Source organism: Cynoglossus semilaevis, chromosome 11, assembly GCF_000523025.1.
Source record: "Cynoglossus semilaevis isolate Cse_v1.0 chromosome 11, Cse_v1.0, whole genome shotgun sequence".
Taxonomy (NCBI): domain Eukaryota; kingdom Metazoa; phylum Chordata; class Actinopteri; order Pleuronectiformes; family Cynoglossidae; genus Cynoglossus; species Cynoglossus semilaevis.
Window position 1 is genome coordinate 12,030,439 of NC_024317.1, and position 13,632 is coordinate 12,044,070.

Consider the following 13,632-nt stretch of genomic DNA (forward strand, 5'->3'; position numbering starts at 1 on the left):
AAAAATGGCAAGCTGGACATAAGTGTACCACTGCTGTAATACATGAATGATAACAAGCCTCCAGTCACTAGGGGGCAGCAACTCATACAGTGGTTTGTACAGATAAAAATATACATTATCAGGTTCTCAATAGTATTTCAATTCGCGAGGGTGTAGGTTGGGGGTCACGGGGGGTAAAAATATTTTTTGTCCCCAAAAGAATTTCTGTCCCCAGGGGGGGACATGACAGAAAAGAATTAAGAACCACCGGGCTAAACATTCAAAACACGGCAGGAGCATTTTTCAATTTTCTGAAGTTTCAGCGCTAACGTAATTAACTGTAATGAAGTCAGTCTAAGATTCTCAGTTCCACAAATTTTAAATGTCATCGTTTTTCTTTTTTTCTGCTTATTCTACTACGTCCTGTAATGCTAAAAAACTTCTTGGCTGATGACATCTTAGCTTCAGCTTGTAAGGTGTGTGCTTCCTCTCGTGTTGTCTGACACAAGACAATAACTTGTGCCAAATGGTCGGTCACCGGTCAGGGCCCCTAGCCGGTCAATGAGTGCACCTGTAATTATAAACATTGTTAATGTTTAAACGCCCGACTTCAAGTGCCTTCTATCAGAGGAGGAAGTGTCTCTCGATGACTCCAGTGTCGGACTAATGATTGACACGTGAGAGTGACATGTCATCACGTTGCCTGGAAACATGAAAGAATGGGCCAAATAATTCCATTATTTGGCCTCACGCCCCAACTGTACTGAAAGGCACCATCAGACCTCATGTACAGTACGCACAGTGTCGTCTTCTTTAAATGATTTGGGTCTACATTATTTGTGCTGGCGCTGGTGGTTTTATTCACATAACAGTGGGAGACAATAAGGGAGAGTCATTGTGGAAAGAACAACAGCGGAGGAGACAAGGAGATTTATTTATAGCCGTCTAACCTCCACTCTCTCTCTTTCTCTTTCTCTCTCTCTCTCTCCTTTTTTTAATGACTCCAGCTTCTTGCTTCCTCACAGATCGGCCACTCTGCACACAAACTACTCCCTTTGAGATGTGAGTGTGTGTAAAGGTAAAGAGATTGAGAGATGAAAATTGTTTCAGGTCAGTTTAAAGAACAGGATTTTCCCAATACTTATTCCATGTCCTTGAGATGTGTGCGCCAAAGTGACTAAAATCAGTCATCAATATAATATATCAGAGATTTAAACATTTAAATGCAAAGACGCCAAATGCATCGAAATCCTCCTTGGAGATATCTAATGTGCACAACAGCATTTCAGCGCCCCCTGCAATTCTGCAAAAGAATAAGAGAGAGAAATCAATGGCTGAAAGGAGCAGATGGAAGTGACAGTTTTTTTCAAAATAAAATACTATGATGACTATGTAAAAAAAATTCAAATAACACACAATGATCTATGGCCTGATACTGGTCCGCAGCCCTGGGGTTGGGAACCCCCCTTGTTTTAGTGGACAGTTCCCGGGGCAGTGGTGACTTGGTGGTTAAAAAAGCGGACCTGGGACCGGAAGGTTTCAGGTTCGAGTCCACCAGGTGCCAAGTTCCCACTAAGGTGCTGGGTGCTTTAGCATTGTTCACTTTGGTGATGGGTCAACAGCAGAGGTCAAATTTCATTGTGTGCAGTGGTGTGCTGTGTCACAATGACAAAAAAAAAAAATCACTTTCTCTCCATGATCCAGTGACTGTACAGGATTGGAAAGGAGGGTAATGTCAGCTCCAGAAAACAGAAGCGAACGAATGTTAGAGAAAAAAAAATATTCCAATATTTATTTGTGGTATAAACATGTTGTTTCCATATACTGTACATTACATCGGATCGATCACATTTCCTTCACAAACTGCCTCGGTTTAACTCACACCCCTTGTGTTTGTACACTGACAGATTGCATCTTTTTTTTTTTCCTTTCTTTTTCTTTTTTTTTTTTTAAAGAAAATGTTTACAGCACAATACAAAACAGCTATACAACAAACATGTGTTTGAAGCTGTTAAACAATACAAGATGCATTGTCAAAAAATCCCTGAAAAATCCCTCACTGAGGTAAAACTTTTTTTCTTTTCTTAAATTTCATTCAGGTTTTCTTTCTTTTATTTGTGTTAAACGCCGCCGCCGTCCCCTCCGCCGCCCCCTTCTCCTCTCCATCTGCTCTCCTCAATTATGTCTTCACTCCTCCAGCACATTCTTACCAAAGATGTAGCTACAAGTTTAAGGACACGGAAACTGATGTTCCCATTAATCTGGCAAAGAATTAAAGTAGTAGTGAAAAAGAGTTGAGTTCCTCTTTTTCGTTATTACAAAGACACAAAAGCTCAAGCAGCTGGAAATCGACTGTTCCTTTTTTTTCTTCTTCTTCTTCTCTCTTTTTTTTATAATAGAAAAGCTCTGTTCTGAAAAGTATTTCAATCCCGGGGCTGCGAGTGATCACGTCCCCAGTGCTTTTCTTATTGTAAGTGGGACAGTACTTCAGACAGAGAAACGTCTATTCAAGCATGGTAGAATTATTTTTATCTCTGATGTTATAATAACAGAGCGACTTTGCATATAAATTCATTACATATATATATATATATACTTATATATTATTTATATATTCATATTCATATTAAAAGGCCACAGGAATAGCATAGAGCACATTATGTCAAAAAGACAGGAAAAAAAAAAAGACCTTGGTATTATTTAAGTCCATTTGGTGAACTGTGAGACGTTTAAATCACAACTTGGTCTGTGTGAAGCCTGTCAGTGTGTATGTGTGTGTGTGTGTGCTTGTGTTTTGGGCTCGCTATGCCATTTATTTTTTCCAACATTGTGAGGACTTTGCAGGTCCGCACGTCTTTTTTTGGGAGTTAGGATTAGATTTAAAGTGAGATAAGAGTTAGGGTTAGGATTGAGATTGAGATTAAGATTAGGCATAGATTTGCAACAGTAAAGAGAAGGGAATGTATTATCTCAATTTAAAGAGTTCACAAAACACAAAAACTAGTGTCTGTGCGTGCGTGTGTGTATTGTATGTGTTGTTGTTTTTTTTCCCAGGTTAATACTAGGCTCACGGGCTGTACATGTTTGACACCACAGGTGAAATGGAACTTTGAAATGCGACATTTCTTTGTACATAATACAAAAGACAACTTTAAAAACGCTGAGGTCTTGAATCTACAAAATACTGCAAAGAGAGGTGTTTTTTTTTTCTTTTTCTTTTTCTTTTCGTCGTCTTCTTCTTTCATGTATTGCAGAGTAACCAAGAGAACCTCATCTGACCCGTGCTGGTAAAAATGACAGCTCAGCCTCTGTCACAACTGTGTTCTGATTCAAACACCAAGGAACTTTTACACATTTTTACACGTTTTTTTAAAGTGACGTACAAAGAGTATTGGAACAGTCAGCATGAGAGAGAAGTTAGAAAGATTATATAAGGCCAGTACAAACCAACCCTGTTCAGATCCAACACTTGTTTCCCCTCTTAAACCCAGTGTTCTGTTTCTGCTTCGACCCCGTCCACATTTCTTTGTTCAAACAACGTCACTGTAGTCTGGGATATAACACTGGGCCACATGCAGAATCTTAAAAAAAAAAAAAAAAAAAGAAAAAAAGTTTTTCTTTTTTTTGGCCACTGTAACTTTTCATCATTTTTTTTCTTCTTCTTCGATGCAAATCAAACCGGCGAGTGAATGATGTCGACTTGTCGTACAAGTCATTAACAGTCTGACTTCTCCACGGATGGAGAAACATGTTTGACAAATGAGTTTGATGTTTCCTGAATTATAATAGAATAATGCATGACTCTAGGACTATTATAATGAGTTTTTTTGGGAGGGGGTAGGAAATTTCCCAGCTGCCTCAGTGTATGTATGCTGCTCACAGAGCTAAAAATAAAACACTGTTTTACCTTGGCTTTAACTCGTACATATCACATGTACAGTGGCAGTGTAGATGACCATAGGTTATGATTCTGGGTCGCACTACTTCCTGCCGTTTTGGTCTAGGAGTTTTCAACAAGGTCCTCAGTGGGGACCTCTGTCTAAGCTTTTGTGAATTTGTATATAAAGAAGAAAAAAAAAGATGATTCCTTGTAGTGGGATTTCTTCGTCAACGTAGATGTAATAATGTCATCCTTGGCATTTTTGTGCAGTTCGAAAGGGATTTTAAAGTCAAACCCTTCTGTAATATGTACAAAAATATTATGGCTGAAACGACTGGATTTTTTTTATGAAAAGGTTCTTACATGAGCCCAAGTGTGCCTACAGCTTGTCCTCCATCTGCTGCCAGGGTCTTTTGCACCGAAAAAGTCCTACGTTACAAAATTTGAGCAGCAGATGGACCAAAGTAATGTTTTCAACCTTGATTATAAAACTCTTTTTTTTTTTTTAAATAAGCTAATTGCCTTTCGTTGAAGTGCTATGAATGTGGACGGGTTCTGAGAACACTCCCTGACCACACGCCGAATGCTGCCCGTCTCTCGCGGCAGTTAAAAAAACAAACAACAGTCCTCACCATTCATTTTCCAGTTTTGGTTAAAAGCAACGTTCAACCTGTGGTTGTGTCAACAATAAGAGTGAAAACAGTACCACAGCATGCGCAGGTAAACAACAAAACGGAGATCTGTCCTCTACGGTGTTGGTTTGAATCGGTTCTTTTTTTTTTTTTCTTCTTCTAATTACATTGTTTTCTCAGATACAATTATCAGGGGGTTCAGCTAATAAATAGAAGTGCAGTCTGTAGCTGAGGTCGGTCCAATCCACAGCAGATTACCAAAGCTTTACACGGACACCCGGATTGCAACCATAACACCCCTGTCACGGTCTCTTTTTGGCATCTGTCTGGGACCTGCTGTGACCCAGAACCTCAAACGGGGTTCCCCTTCGGGTAAGAAAACCTTGCAGTAAGTTATGCAAGAGTGATGAGGCACTTTTTTTTTTTTTTTTTGCCCGAAGTTGCCATAATAAGCTGCCGAAAAATTTGCTCAGAGAGGTTGACTCCGTCTGAAAAACACCAACTTTCACCTCTGATTAAAGACTCCGCCTCAGGGTAAAATTTGGCGAAACATTCAAATAAGACAGGTGTGAAATATTGCCCAGTAGATTTAGGCAACTGTACTTTTTTTAACCAACGACTTAGAGTGTATTGCGGCTGAAAGGATTATTACAAACGATACAAAAAAAAAAACTTTTTAAAAAATGAGTCAACCGATGAACAGAGATTAAAAGGGAGAAGAAAAAAAAACTGGGAAGTTGCGCAATAAAGCAGGGCGTCAGCATTAAAGCCTGAAGCACCTTGACCCGTACCAAACCACCGTTTAACTCTAAAGCTTGTGCCTAGTCTTCGCCGCTGTCTATCTTGGCCTGCACTTTACTCTAAACCTGGTTTCCAGTCCAGATCTGAGCTCCTACTCCCTCCCTGACATGCAGGGCAGCTGTCTGGACTTGTCGCAGGCTGGGACTGGCCTCCTCTCCTCTTTAGTCAATGTCTCTTTATCTGCCTGCTTTCAGCACTGGCTCCAAGTGCCAACAAGTAAATGGCCACACCACTGTGCAAACCGCATTAGGTCATTACGAGCTGCGAACTGACAAACAGAACTTAAAAAGAAAAAAAAAAAATGAAAAAAAAAAAGACAAAGAAATTTCACAACCGTGTTCCTCTGTTGGTTTCGCCACGTCCATTCTCCGTCTGATAAACTTTTACAATCTCTTGAGCTATCCTTGGACTGGATAACTCGTGTTTTTGGGCAAAGATAAAGTTTCTATCTGTGAATATTTATGTAAGGTATAGATTTGTGCACGAGTACACAAAATATACAAAAATGCATATGGACACACTTGTTAAGGAACGACGATACGTGTCTTTATGTATGTCAACATACATACAGTGCAAACGTACATACACACGTGTATGTTGATTCCTTGTTTCGTTTTTGTTTTTCTCCCAAAAAAAAAAACTCTACATTCAGCAGAGCGAGATTTTCTACGAGGAAATCTCAGGTTCTCCACTTGGCACCAGTCAAGTCAGCTCAGGGGCTGAGACAGAGAGAGAGAGAGAGAGAGAGCGAGAGACAGAGGAAAAAACCTCTGGTCTCAAAAAAGAAGGGCTCTATACATCTCTCTGTTCCGGTCTTTGCGTGAAGCTCTCAACCGTTTCTCAGGTTCAGATAAGTCTCCTTTCTTGTTTTGTTCTCTTAAATGCGAGATCTTGCGGCTCTTCCTCAGAATTCAGTCTTCTCTGAGTTAAGAAAAACCCATTGCAAACCGGTCAGTTGCTCCATGTAGTATTAATGAGATATTAACTTTTGCTTCCCCTTTACCCTCGGCCCGCGTAACCTCTTCCTGTTCCTCCAACACTGCTCTGCGACTCAGACTCTCAGACACCGAGCCTCAGGAGGCTGAAACATTCATTAAAACTGGCGGCGTAAAGCTGACTCCAGTACAGCTGCTTGTTACCACGGTAACAACAAAACTGTAACCTCCCAAGTTTTGAGAAAAAACAGGAACGCCTCCCCCCCGTGCGGAATTTCATGTGGACTCCAGTGTGTCCAGCTGAAACACGTTGTGGTTGGTGGGGGTGGTGAAGAAGAGCTGGTCGTGCGTCGGCGAGGTGGCGTGGTTGTCGCAGGGGCTGTTCAGGCCAAGAGTTCGCTCAAAGTCCAGGAGCTGGCCCATGAAGTTGAAATTGGGAGAAATGTTCGACTTTTTCCTCTTGACAAAGTCGTAGGCGTCGTTGAGCGACAGGTTGAGCTTCTGCATCAGGTAGGCCACCGTCACGGTCACCGAGCGGCTTATTCCCGCCAGGCAGTGGACGAGGATGCCGCATTTTTTGGAGCGCGCCTCATCTGAATGTCAAAGGTTAATGAGAGAAGACAAAAAAAAAGACAGAACAGAATATTATTTTACTCCATGTTGAAATGCATAGACTGGTAGGAAAACGGTGTCGTCGTCAGCGAAATAAAATCTAGAAAAAAAGATTACACCCACTCTTATGAATGTTAAAATATTAAAAAACATCCATTCCAGTCCATTAAAAAAAAAAGGTGAACCTAAACACGATGCCGAATATTTGGCAAATAATTTCTCCTTCAACAAAATGAACATATTCTGACCAATGAACTGCCATTGAAGTTGGTGATTCTTTTCATAACTGTGATCAACAGATTCCATTGTGCTTAGGTCATTAGATAAATACTTTAAGTTTTCATTTTTAAGACATTTAAATGAGTCATAAATATGGATAAATACATTAAGTATCTTGGGTAACTGTGATCAACAGATTCCATCGTGCTTAGGTCATTAGATAAATACTTTAGAGGTAAATCAAAATAGATGGATAGATAGATAGAGATGGATGGATGGATGGATGGATGGATGGATAGATAGATAGATGGATAGATGGATAGAGGGATAGGGATGGATGGATGGATGGATGGATGATAGATAGATAGATAGATAGATACAAAGTGTTTTTTAAAGATACTAAAATTTAATAATAAATTAATTTCCTCAATGCGAATGTTTCTCAATGAAAACGTCTGGTTTCATTCTGTTTTCATGAAAATAAAATATGAATTAATGAAGGTCTTACATTATTAACCTGCTACATCCATCCTAACCTTTTCCAGTCTTTATACTTGAATCATTAAGAGAGAGAGAGAGAGCGAGAGAGAGCGAGAGAAAGAAACAGATACAGAGAGAGAGTTAAGTGCGTCTTTCCTTTCAGCCTCTCTCATCTCTCACACTGCCTCTCCTCACCGTCTCTGCCTGCATATCTCGTTGCAGGATTTGGGGTCAAATAGCTCCCAAGTTCAGCCTGTCCAGCAGAAGCCAAATTAAATTTATATGCGATGCGTGCTGGCACTTATGACAACAAAAAATGTCCAGAAGATTCTTAGCCTCACGAGAACAGACAGTTCGGGTACAGGTGCAGGGCAGTCTAACCGTTAGTTGACTATTCATGGTTGTATTTATTAATTCAGCTCCGTCTACGGTTGTTCACAAATGAAAAACCGCGGCCCGGTCTTTAACGCAAATATTCAAGGAATTCAATGCAAGAGGTCACATCTGGGTCTCTGTGCCTTGCCCATAATTACCCTGCTATTAAGTGCTGATGTAGTCCATGCTCATTACAGCCAATCAGGCTGCACCGCTTCACATGAGCCTGACCCCGGTGTGACATGACCTCTGGCTCTGCCATATGTCAGCCTTTCCTCACACCTCGGCCAAAGGACTCACCCAAAACAGATTAAAGGCGGATTAAATAGCGGAAATACTAAAGGAATATTAAGTGATTCACCCTTGAGTTGTTCTTGCCCGCGGCAGGGTGGTTACAAAAGGCTGCTTCGGACATGGACTGTATATAAGAAATGGATGCAGCTCTCTGTGGCCCTCGGTGAAATCGGAGGAAAAGGCTGGAATAGCTCCACTGGTTTTGTTGGTAACTGGAAGTACGCTAATGAAAGTACGTCACTGTGGTGTCAAAAGTTAGTTTAGGGAGTTTTTAATAAATCAAGAATGTTTTTCCCCCATCTATTTTACTCTCTCTCTCCATCCGTCCATCCATATATAAAGATATACAGATGCAATAATCCCTCTCCTATTGCGGTAGTTGCGTTCCAAGCCCAACCACAAAATGGGAAAAATCGCAAAGTAGAGGCGAGATAGTTATTATATTATTTACGTATATATTTACCCTTAACGAACTTCCCCCACATTGTTATCAACCCTCCCTAGACTGTATTACTATGTATTTCTTGAGTTGTAAAATGGCGACGCAGAGCGAAGTGAACGAGAGAGTGGTCAACAGACAAGGGGAGATGCTGAGAGATGCTACGATGCATGAGCCAATCAGTGTGAGGAACAGAAGAGCATGCTCATAGTAAGCCAATAGTACACCGAGTACGCACTGTATTAGCCAACAGTATGCTGTGTACGATCTCGGCTAGGTAAACAAAGCTACCAGCGATCGTTCGCAAATGCGCTTGTCTCAATTTCAAAATGAGAATCCACATTTTTAAAGTCAAAACTTTCGTACGTATAATTATTTTCTAATGTCTTTTAGTTTATTAGTCATTATATCTTTGACGAACGTGAAGCCGTGTCAACGATTATTTGATCAGGTTTTTAAACCCTAACAAAGTAACTATACTAAATATAAAATACTTTACCATTCATTTTACCTCGCACTATTTTCACTTCTTGCTAAAACTGAAATAACATTTGATGTAACTCCTTGGACTTGACTCAAACCAATAAACCAACCAATCAATCAATCAATCAAAAGACATTACTGGAATCTTACAATCAATGATTAAATGTAAGTAATATTTCACATTTTATGGAATAAACCATGAAATATCACTTACATATGAGTTCATGCTCATAGAAGAAACCAATAGTGAAAGTACTGCTGTTACTTTAAAGATCCCATGTGACCTTTGATGGTTTACGATATATCACAAGAAAATTTTTTTTTTTACTGGAATCCCTTCACTCACCAATAAATGAAATGGCCTCGGGGAAAAACTGTGAAAGGTTCTGGCTCCAGTGATCAGAAATCGGAATCTGTTTGTACTTGAAATCGCCCTCGTGTTCAAACATGTTGGGCAGGTTGGGCGTCACGTTGAGAATGTACTTGATATTGTACTGGCTGAGCATGTCTAGGTTAGCGGAGTCTTTGGCACATCCTAGGTAGAGGTACGGCAGGATCTGGACAGGGAATGCTGGCTGGTTGTTTGGGAGGGGGCTGCCCTCTGACTCGGTGGCGCTGCCTGGCTCGCGGTCCGATTCCCCGTCCGAGCAGTCAGAGCTGATGCGAAGTCCTCCCAGGCCTAAAACTGAGGCTGGTGGCGAGCTGCTGGGACAGGAGCAATCCAGGTTGGTCTCACAGTGCTCCGGGTACTCGGACTGAAACTTGTTGAAGCCCCCTGTGAGAGGAGGAGATCGACAAAAACAAGGAGAAAGAAAATGAGCCGTGGACTCGAACCTGAAACCTTCCGGACCCATGTCCACTTCCTTAACCACTAACCGACCATTTACATGCACAAATAAATACAGTGATCCCTCTCCTATCGCGGTAGTTGCGTTCCAAGACCCACCGCAAATTGGGGAAAATTGTGAAGTAGAGGCGAGATAGTTATGATATAATTTCCGTATATATTTACCCTTTACGATCCTCACCCACACTGTTATCAACCCTCCCTAGACTGTGTTACCCTTTCCCACACAATTATATCCACAGTAGAGTTGTAGAATGACGACGCAGAGCGAAGTGATCGAGTGTCCGACAGACAGGAGGACATGCTGAGAGATGCTACGACGCACGAGCCAATCAGCGTGAGGAACAGAAGAGCATGTTCAATCAGCCAATAGCACACCGAGTACGCATTGTATTAGCCAATAGTATGCTGTGTACGATCTCGTCTAGGTAAACAAAGCTACCAGCGATGGTTCGCAGATGCGCTTGTCTCAATTTCAAAACGAGAATCCACATTTTTAAAGCCAAAACTTTCGTAGGTTTAATTATTTATAATATATTTGGCGATATAGCGAAACATTTTGCGAGATCGGATTTTTAAAAAAATCCGATCTCGCAGAAAAAGGAGAACCACGATACAGAGAGGGAAACCACGATACAGAGAGGGAACATTTGTATTTGTTTTCATTTCCTTTTTTTTTCAGCATGTCCTGCTCTCCAAAAGTACCTGACATTTAGTGTTTTAATTTCCTTTTTTTTTCAGCATGTCATGCTCTCCAAAAGTACCTGACATTTAGTGACAGACGCATAGCACAACAAAGAATTCATGCTCTGTGCTATGTGACGCTACGCTGCCATACTGTCAACAAAGACAGTTATAGGCAATCAATCACACATTCAGTCACTAATCAATCACTGAACTCTGGATTTAAATGCATTGTTTCTTCTTGTGGGAGAATTTTTGAGTGTGTTGTATTTGATATATATAAAAAATGACATGAAAGAAAGTTAAATCTTTGTGCTAAATTCAGGCCTTAAGGCACTCAAAGCACCCCCTACAGGGGAGGATGGGTATTTACATTGGTAAAAAGTTAAAAGACTAAACTGCATACGTTTTTGCATGTTTAATTTTTTAATTTTTTATTCGTTTTAACCAACTCAAAATACAAAATGTAAGATTTAAATTAAAGATATTTACATGTCTTTACTTCAAATTTTGTAAATAAAATAGCAACGAGAAATATTATGTTATTTCCTTCTCCCTGCTCCTTTTTAAACACAAAACGTACAAGAATAGAGTTGTTTATATATAGAGTCATTAATATATATATATATATGAATATATATATAGTCAGTCTTATACTTAGGCTATCACATTTTTTATATTCTTTGTTATCACGTTTATTGCGATAGCCCGGACGCCATTTTTTGTGAATACATGACAACAACGTGACTCAAATGTCGTAATGAAACAGGCAGTCAGGCTTGACAGATGAGTTCCATTGAGAAAAGCAAAGCTGTGGGAGAATCAGCAGCGGAGCAGGACAGATAGTGTAACCGCGCAGCTCTCACTCTTTTCTGAATGGCAGCCTCGGATTGTGTGCGTCAAGACAACGGCAGAGAATTCAGTACCACCGAGTCCGTCACTTGTACGCGCACATATTTCCCTCCGTTCCAAGTATATTCTGCATCTTATGTACTTCTATAACCCTCTCGTTTCCAGCACGCTGCCGTGTGACTGTCGTGTATTGCACCATGTCTCCTCTCCTCCTTCTTCATTCATGAAAAAAAAAGTCTTATACTTAAAGGAACACACAACATGGCGGGGCTAGCTGTTGTTGTTGTTGTGTTGTTTTGTAATTTAATATGGGGAAAAAAATAAACATTACAGGGCTGTAATGTGAGCTGTGACTCCGTACTCTGTTCAAGGTGTTATTCTCAGTGAATGTATGACGCAGGCGGAAGTGGATATTTGTATTTTCTTACATCTCTGATAACAGAAGGTGTCAAACACCAAAGTTCACGATGACTTCACATTCTCTGCCTGTCTTACGACGCACACGTTATCGAAGCTGCCATCGGTGTTGCCGCCTCGATATTCACATAAAATGGTTGAAAAGAGGATGAAAAAAAAAACAAAAAACTTTATGGTGTGTAGTCTGATGATAACAGCTGGGGCTTTTATGGAGTTGGAGCCCACACTGTGACAAGGACGTGTCCTTTAATTCGAACATTTGTTACTGCGAGGTGATTGGATACTTCAGTTCTATGGGAATTTAACTAACGTTTTCAGGTATCGAGATTAAAACTGAAAACACAGCGTCATGTGTTTCGTCCCAATAAAAATAAATTAATATAGTTGTTTTAACTTAGTTATATATAATAGATTATTTTATTTGGGGTTTTTAAAGTGTAAATAGTGGGAAAATGTGAATGAGCAATACATTATTTATGTTGCGTTTTTGTTTATGGGTTCAACAAAACTGTTTGACTTTCTCTTTCTTTCTGGTTTCAAGATTTGAAAAAAAAAAAACAAATTAGTAACAACAACCTTACCCTCCAGAAAGAAAGCCTTGCCCCCGTCGTCCCGCAGCTTCTGCAGCAGGAGCCCCAACACGGAGCTCCCCAGCCCGGACTCCTGCCGCTCGGAGCCCGCCTCGTCGTACAGGACCACCACGTCTGTTTTGCACCGCTTGACAAATTTCTCCTTATCCTCGTTGTTGGGAATGATGGAGCGGATGGGGAGGTTGCCCTTTTTCAGCCTCCGCAGCATGAGGCCCGGGATGGCCAGGTTGATGGCCGACTCGATGTGCGAAGACTCGTACAGCTCATGGGCTCTGCAGTCCAGCAGCAGCAAGGAGCCGCCGGTCCCGGACTCCAGCTCCTCCTGCAGCCACTCCACGCTCTTACTCGGCATCATCATCATCAAAGTCACGGTCACGGAGCCTCTGCACGGATGATGAATTCTCATCAGGGAAACATTAATCCGCCGGCCCCCTGCCGAGACATGGGGAAACAACACAACCGGGCGAAAGGAAGGTGAACAGGAAAAAAAAAAAAAAAAGAAAAAATCACGGCACTAAACTTCCCTCGCCGCGGCCACTTCCACCTCCACCTCTAACAGCGCCGCCGCTCCTGCTGTTCCCGAGGGAGCGCTCAAACACGCACCCAGCGCACACTTCCACACACATCCAACACACGCAGCAATGCCTCTGTGGCTGCTGGAGCAGCGCAGCTGGACACGCAGAGGTGTCCTTTACAGGAGGGAAAGAAGAAGAAGAAGAACAAGGAGGAGAAAAAGTGCTGGAGCTTTTCACTCAAGTCCATCGACGTCCATTCACCGTGGCTCACTCCAACTTTGAGGCGTCCGCAGAAACAGCACGACAGCCCCGCACAAAGCTCCTCAGTGTGTCGGGCTGACCGCCTCCAGCACGGACCGGGGTCTGCTCCGGATAATGCCCATGACTGCTGTGCTTATTTCCACACGCTGGCCCGTCGTGCAGCTCGCCGGATTTCTCCTCTCCACTGGATGAGTTGGAGAGACGCTCTGCGGGGCTTGTCACTGAAGAGGAGGAGGCGGAGTGAGGAGGAAAGAGGAGGAGAGAGGCGGAGCGGAGAGATTTAAAGGTGCAGAGGTGCCGGAGATTCAAAGCCACACTGCTCTCACGGCGTCCATTC

At 41.7% G+C, this 13,632-nt stretch overlaps 1 protein-coding gene across 1 annotated transcript; it reads right to left on the bottom strand.

The window, feature by feature from the left end:
- Positions 1–1,894: 1,894 nt before the first annotated feature.
- dusp7 (dual specificity phosphatase 7) lies at positions 1,895–12,962 on the bottom strand. Its single transcript, XM_008320593.3, has 3 exons — positions 12,511–12,962; positions 9,476–9,904; positions 1,895–6,820 (listed from the first exon to the last, which is right to left on the bottom strand). Exons 1-3 carry the CDS (start codon positions 12,923–12,925, stop codon positions 6,504–6,506), a joined length of 1,161 nt encoding a protein of 386 aa, XP_008318815.1. The 5' UTR covers positions 12,926–12,962; the 3' UTR covers positions 1,895–6,503.
- Positions 12,963–13,632: the final 670 nt, after the last annotated feature.

What these genes read in the sequence shown, in the direction of transcription:
- dusp7 (XM_008320593.3), bottom strand. Translation starts at nt 12,925, where the DNA reads ATGAGAATTCATCATCCGTGCAGAGGCTCCGTGACCGTGACTTTGATG. An exon ending in CAAGGCTTTCTTTCTGGAGG is followed by an intron (nt 9,905 to 12,510) that starts GTAAGGTTGTTG and finishes CTCCTCTCACAG; the next exon opens with GGGGCTTCAACAAGTTTCAG. An exon ending in CGAGGCCATTTCATTTATTG is followed by an intron (nt 6,821 to 9,475) that starts GTGAGTGAAGGG and finishes TTTGACATTCAG; the next exon opens with ATGAGGCGCGCTCCAAAAAA.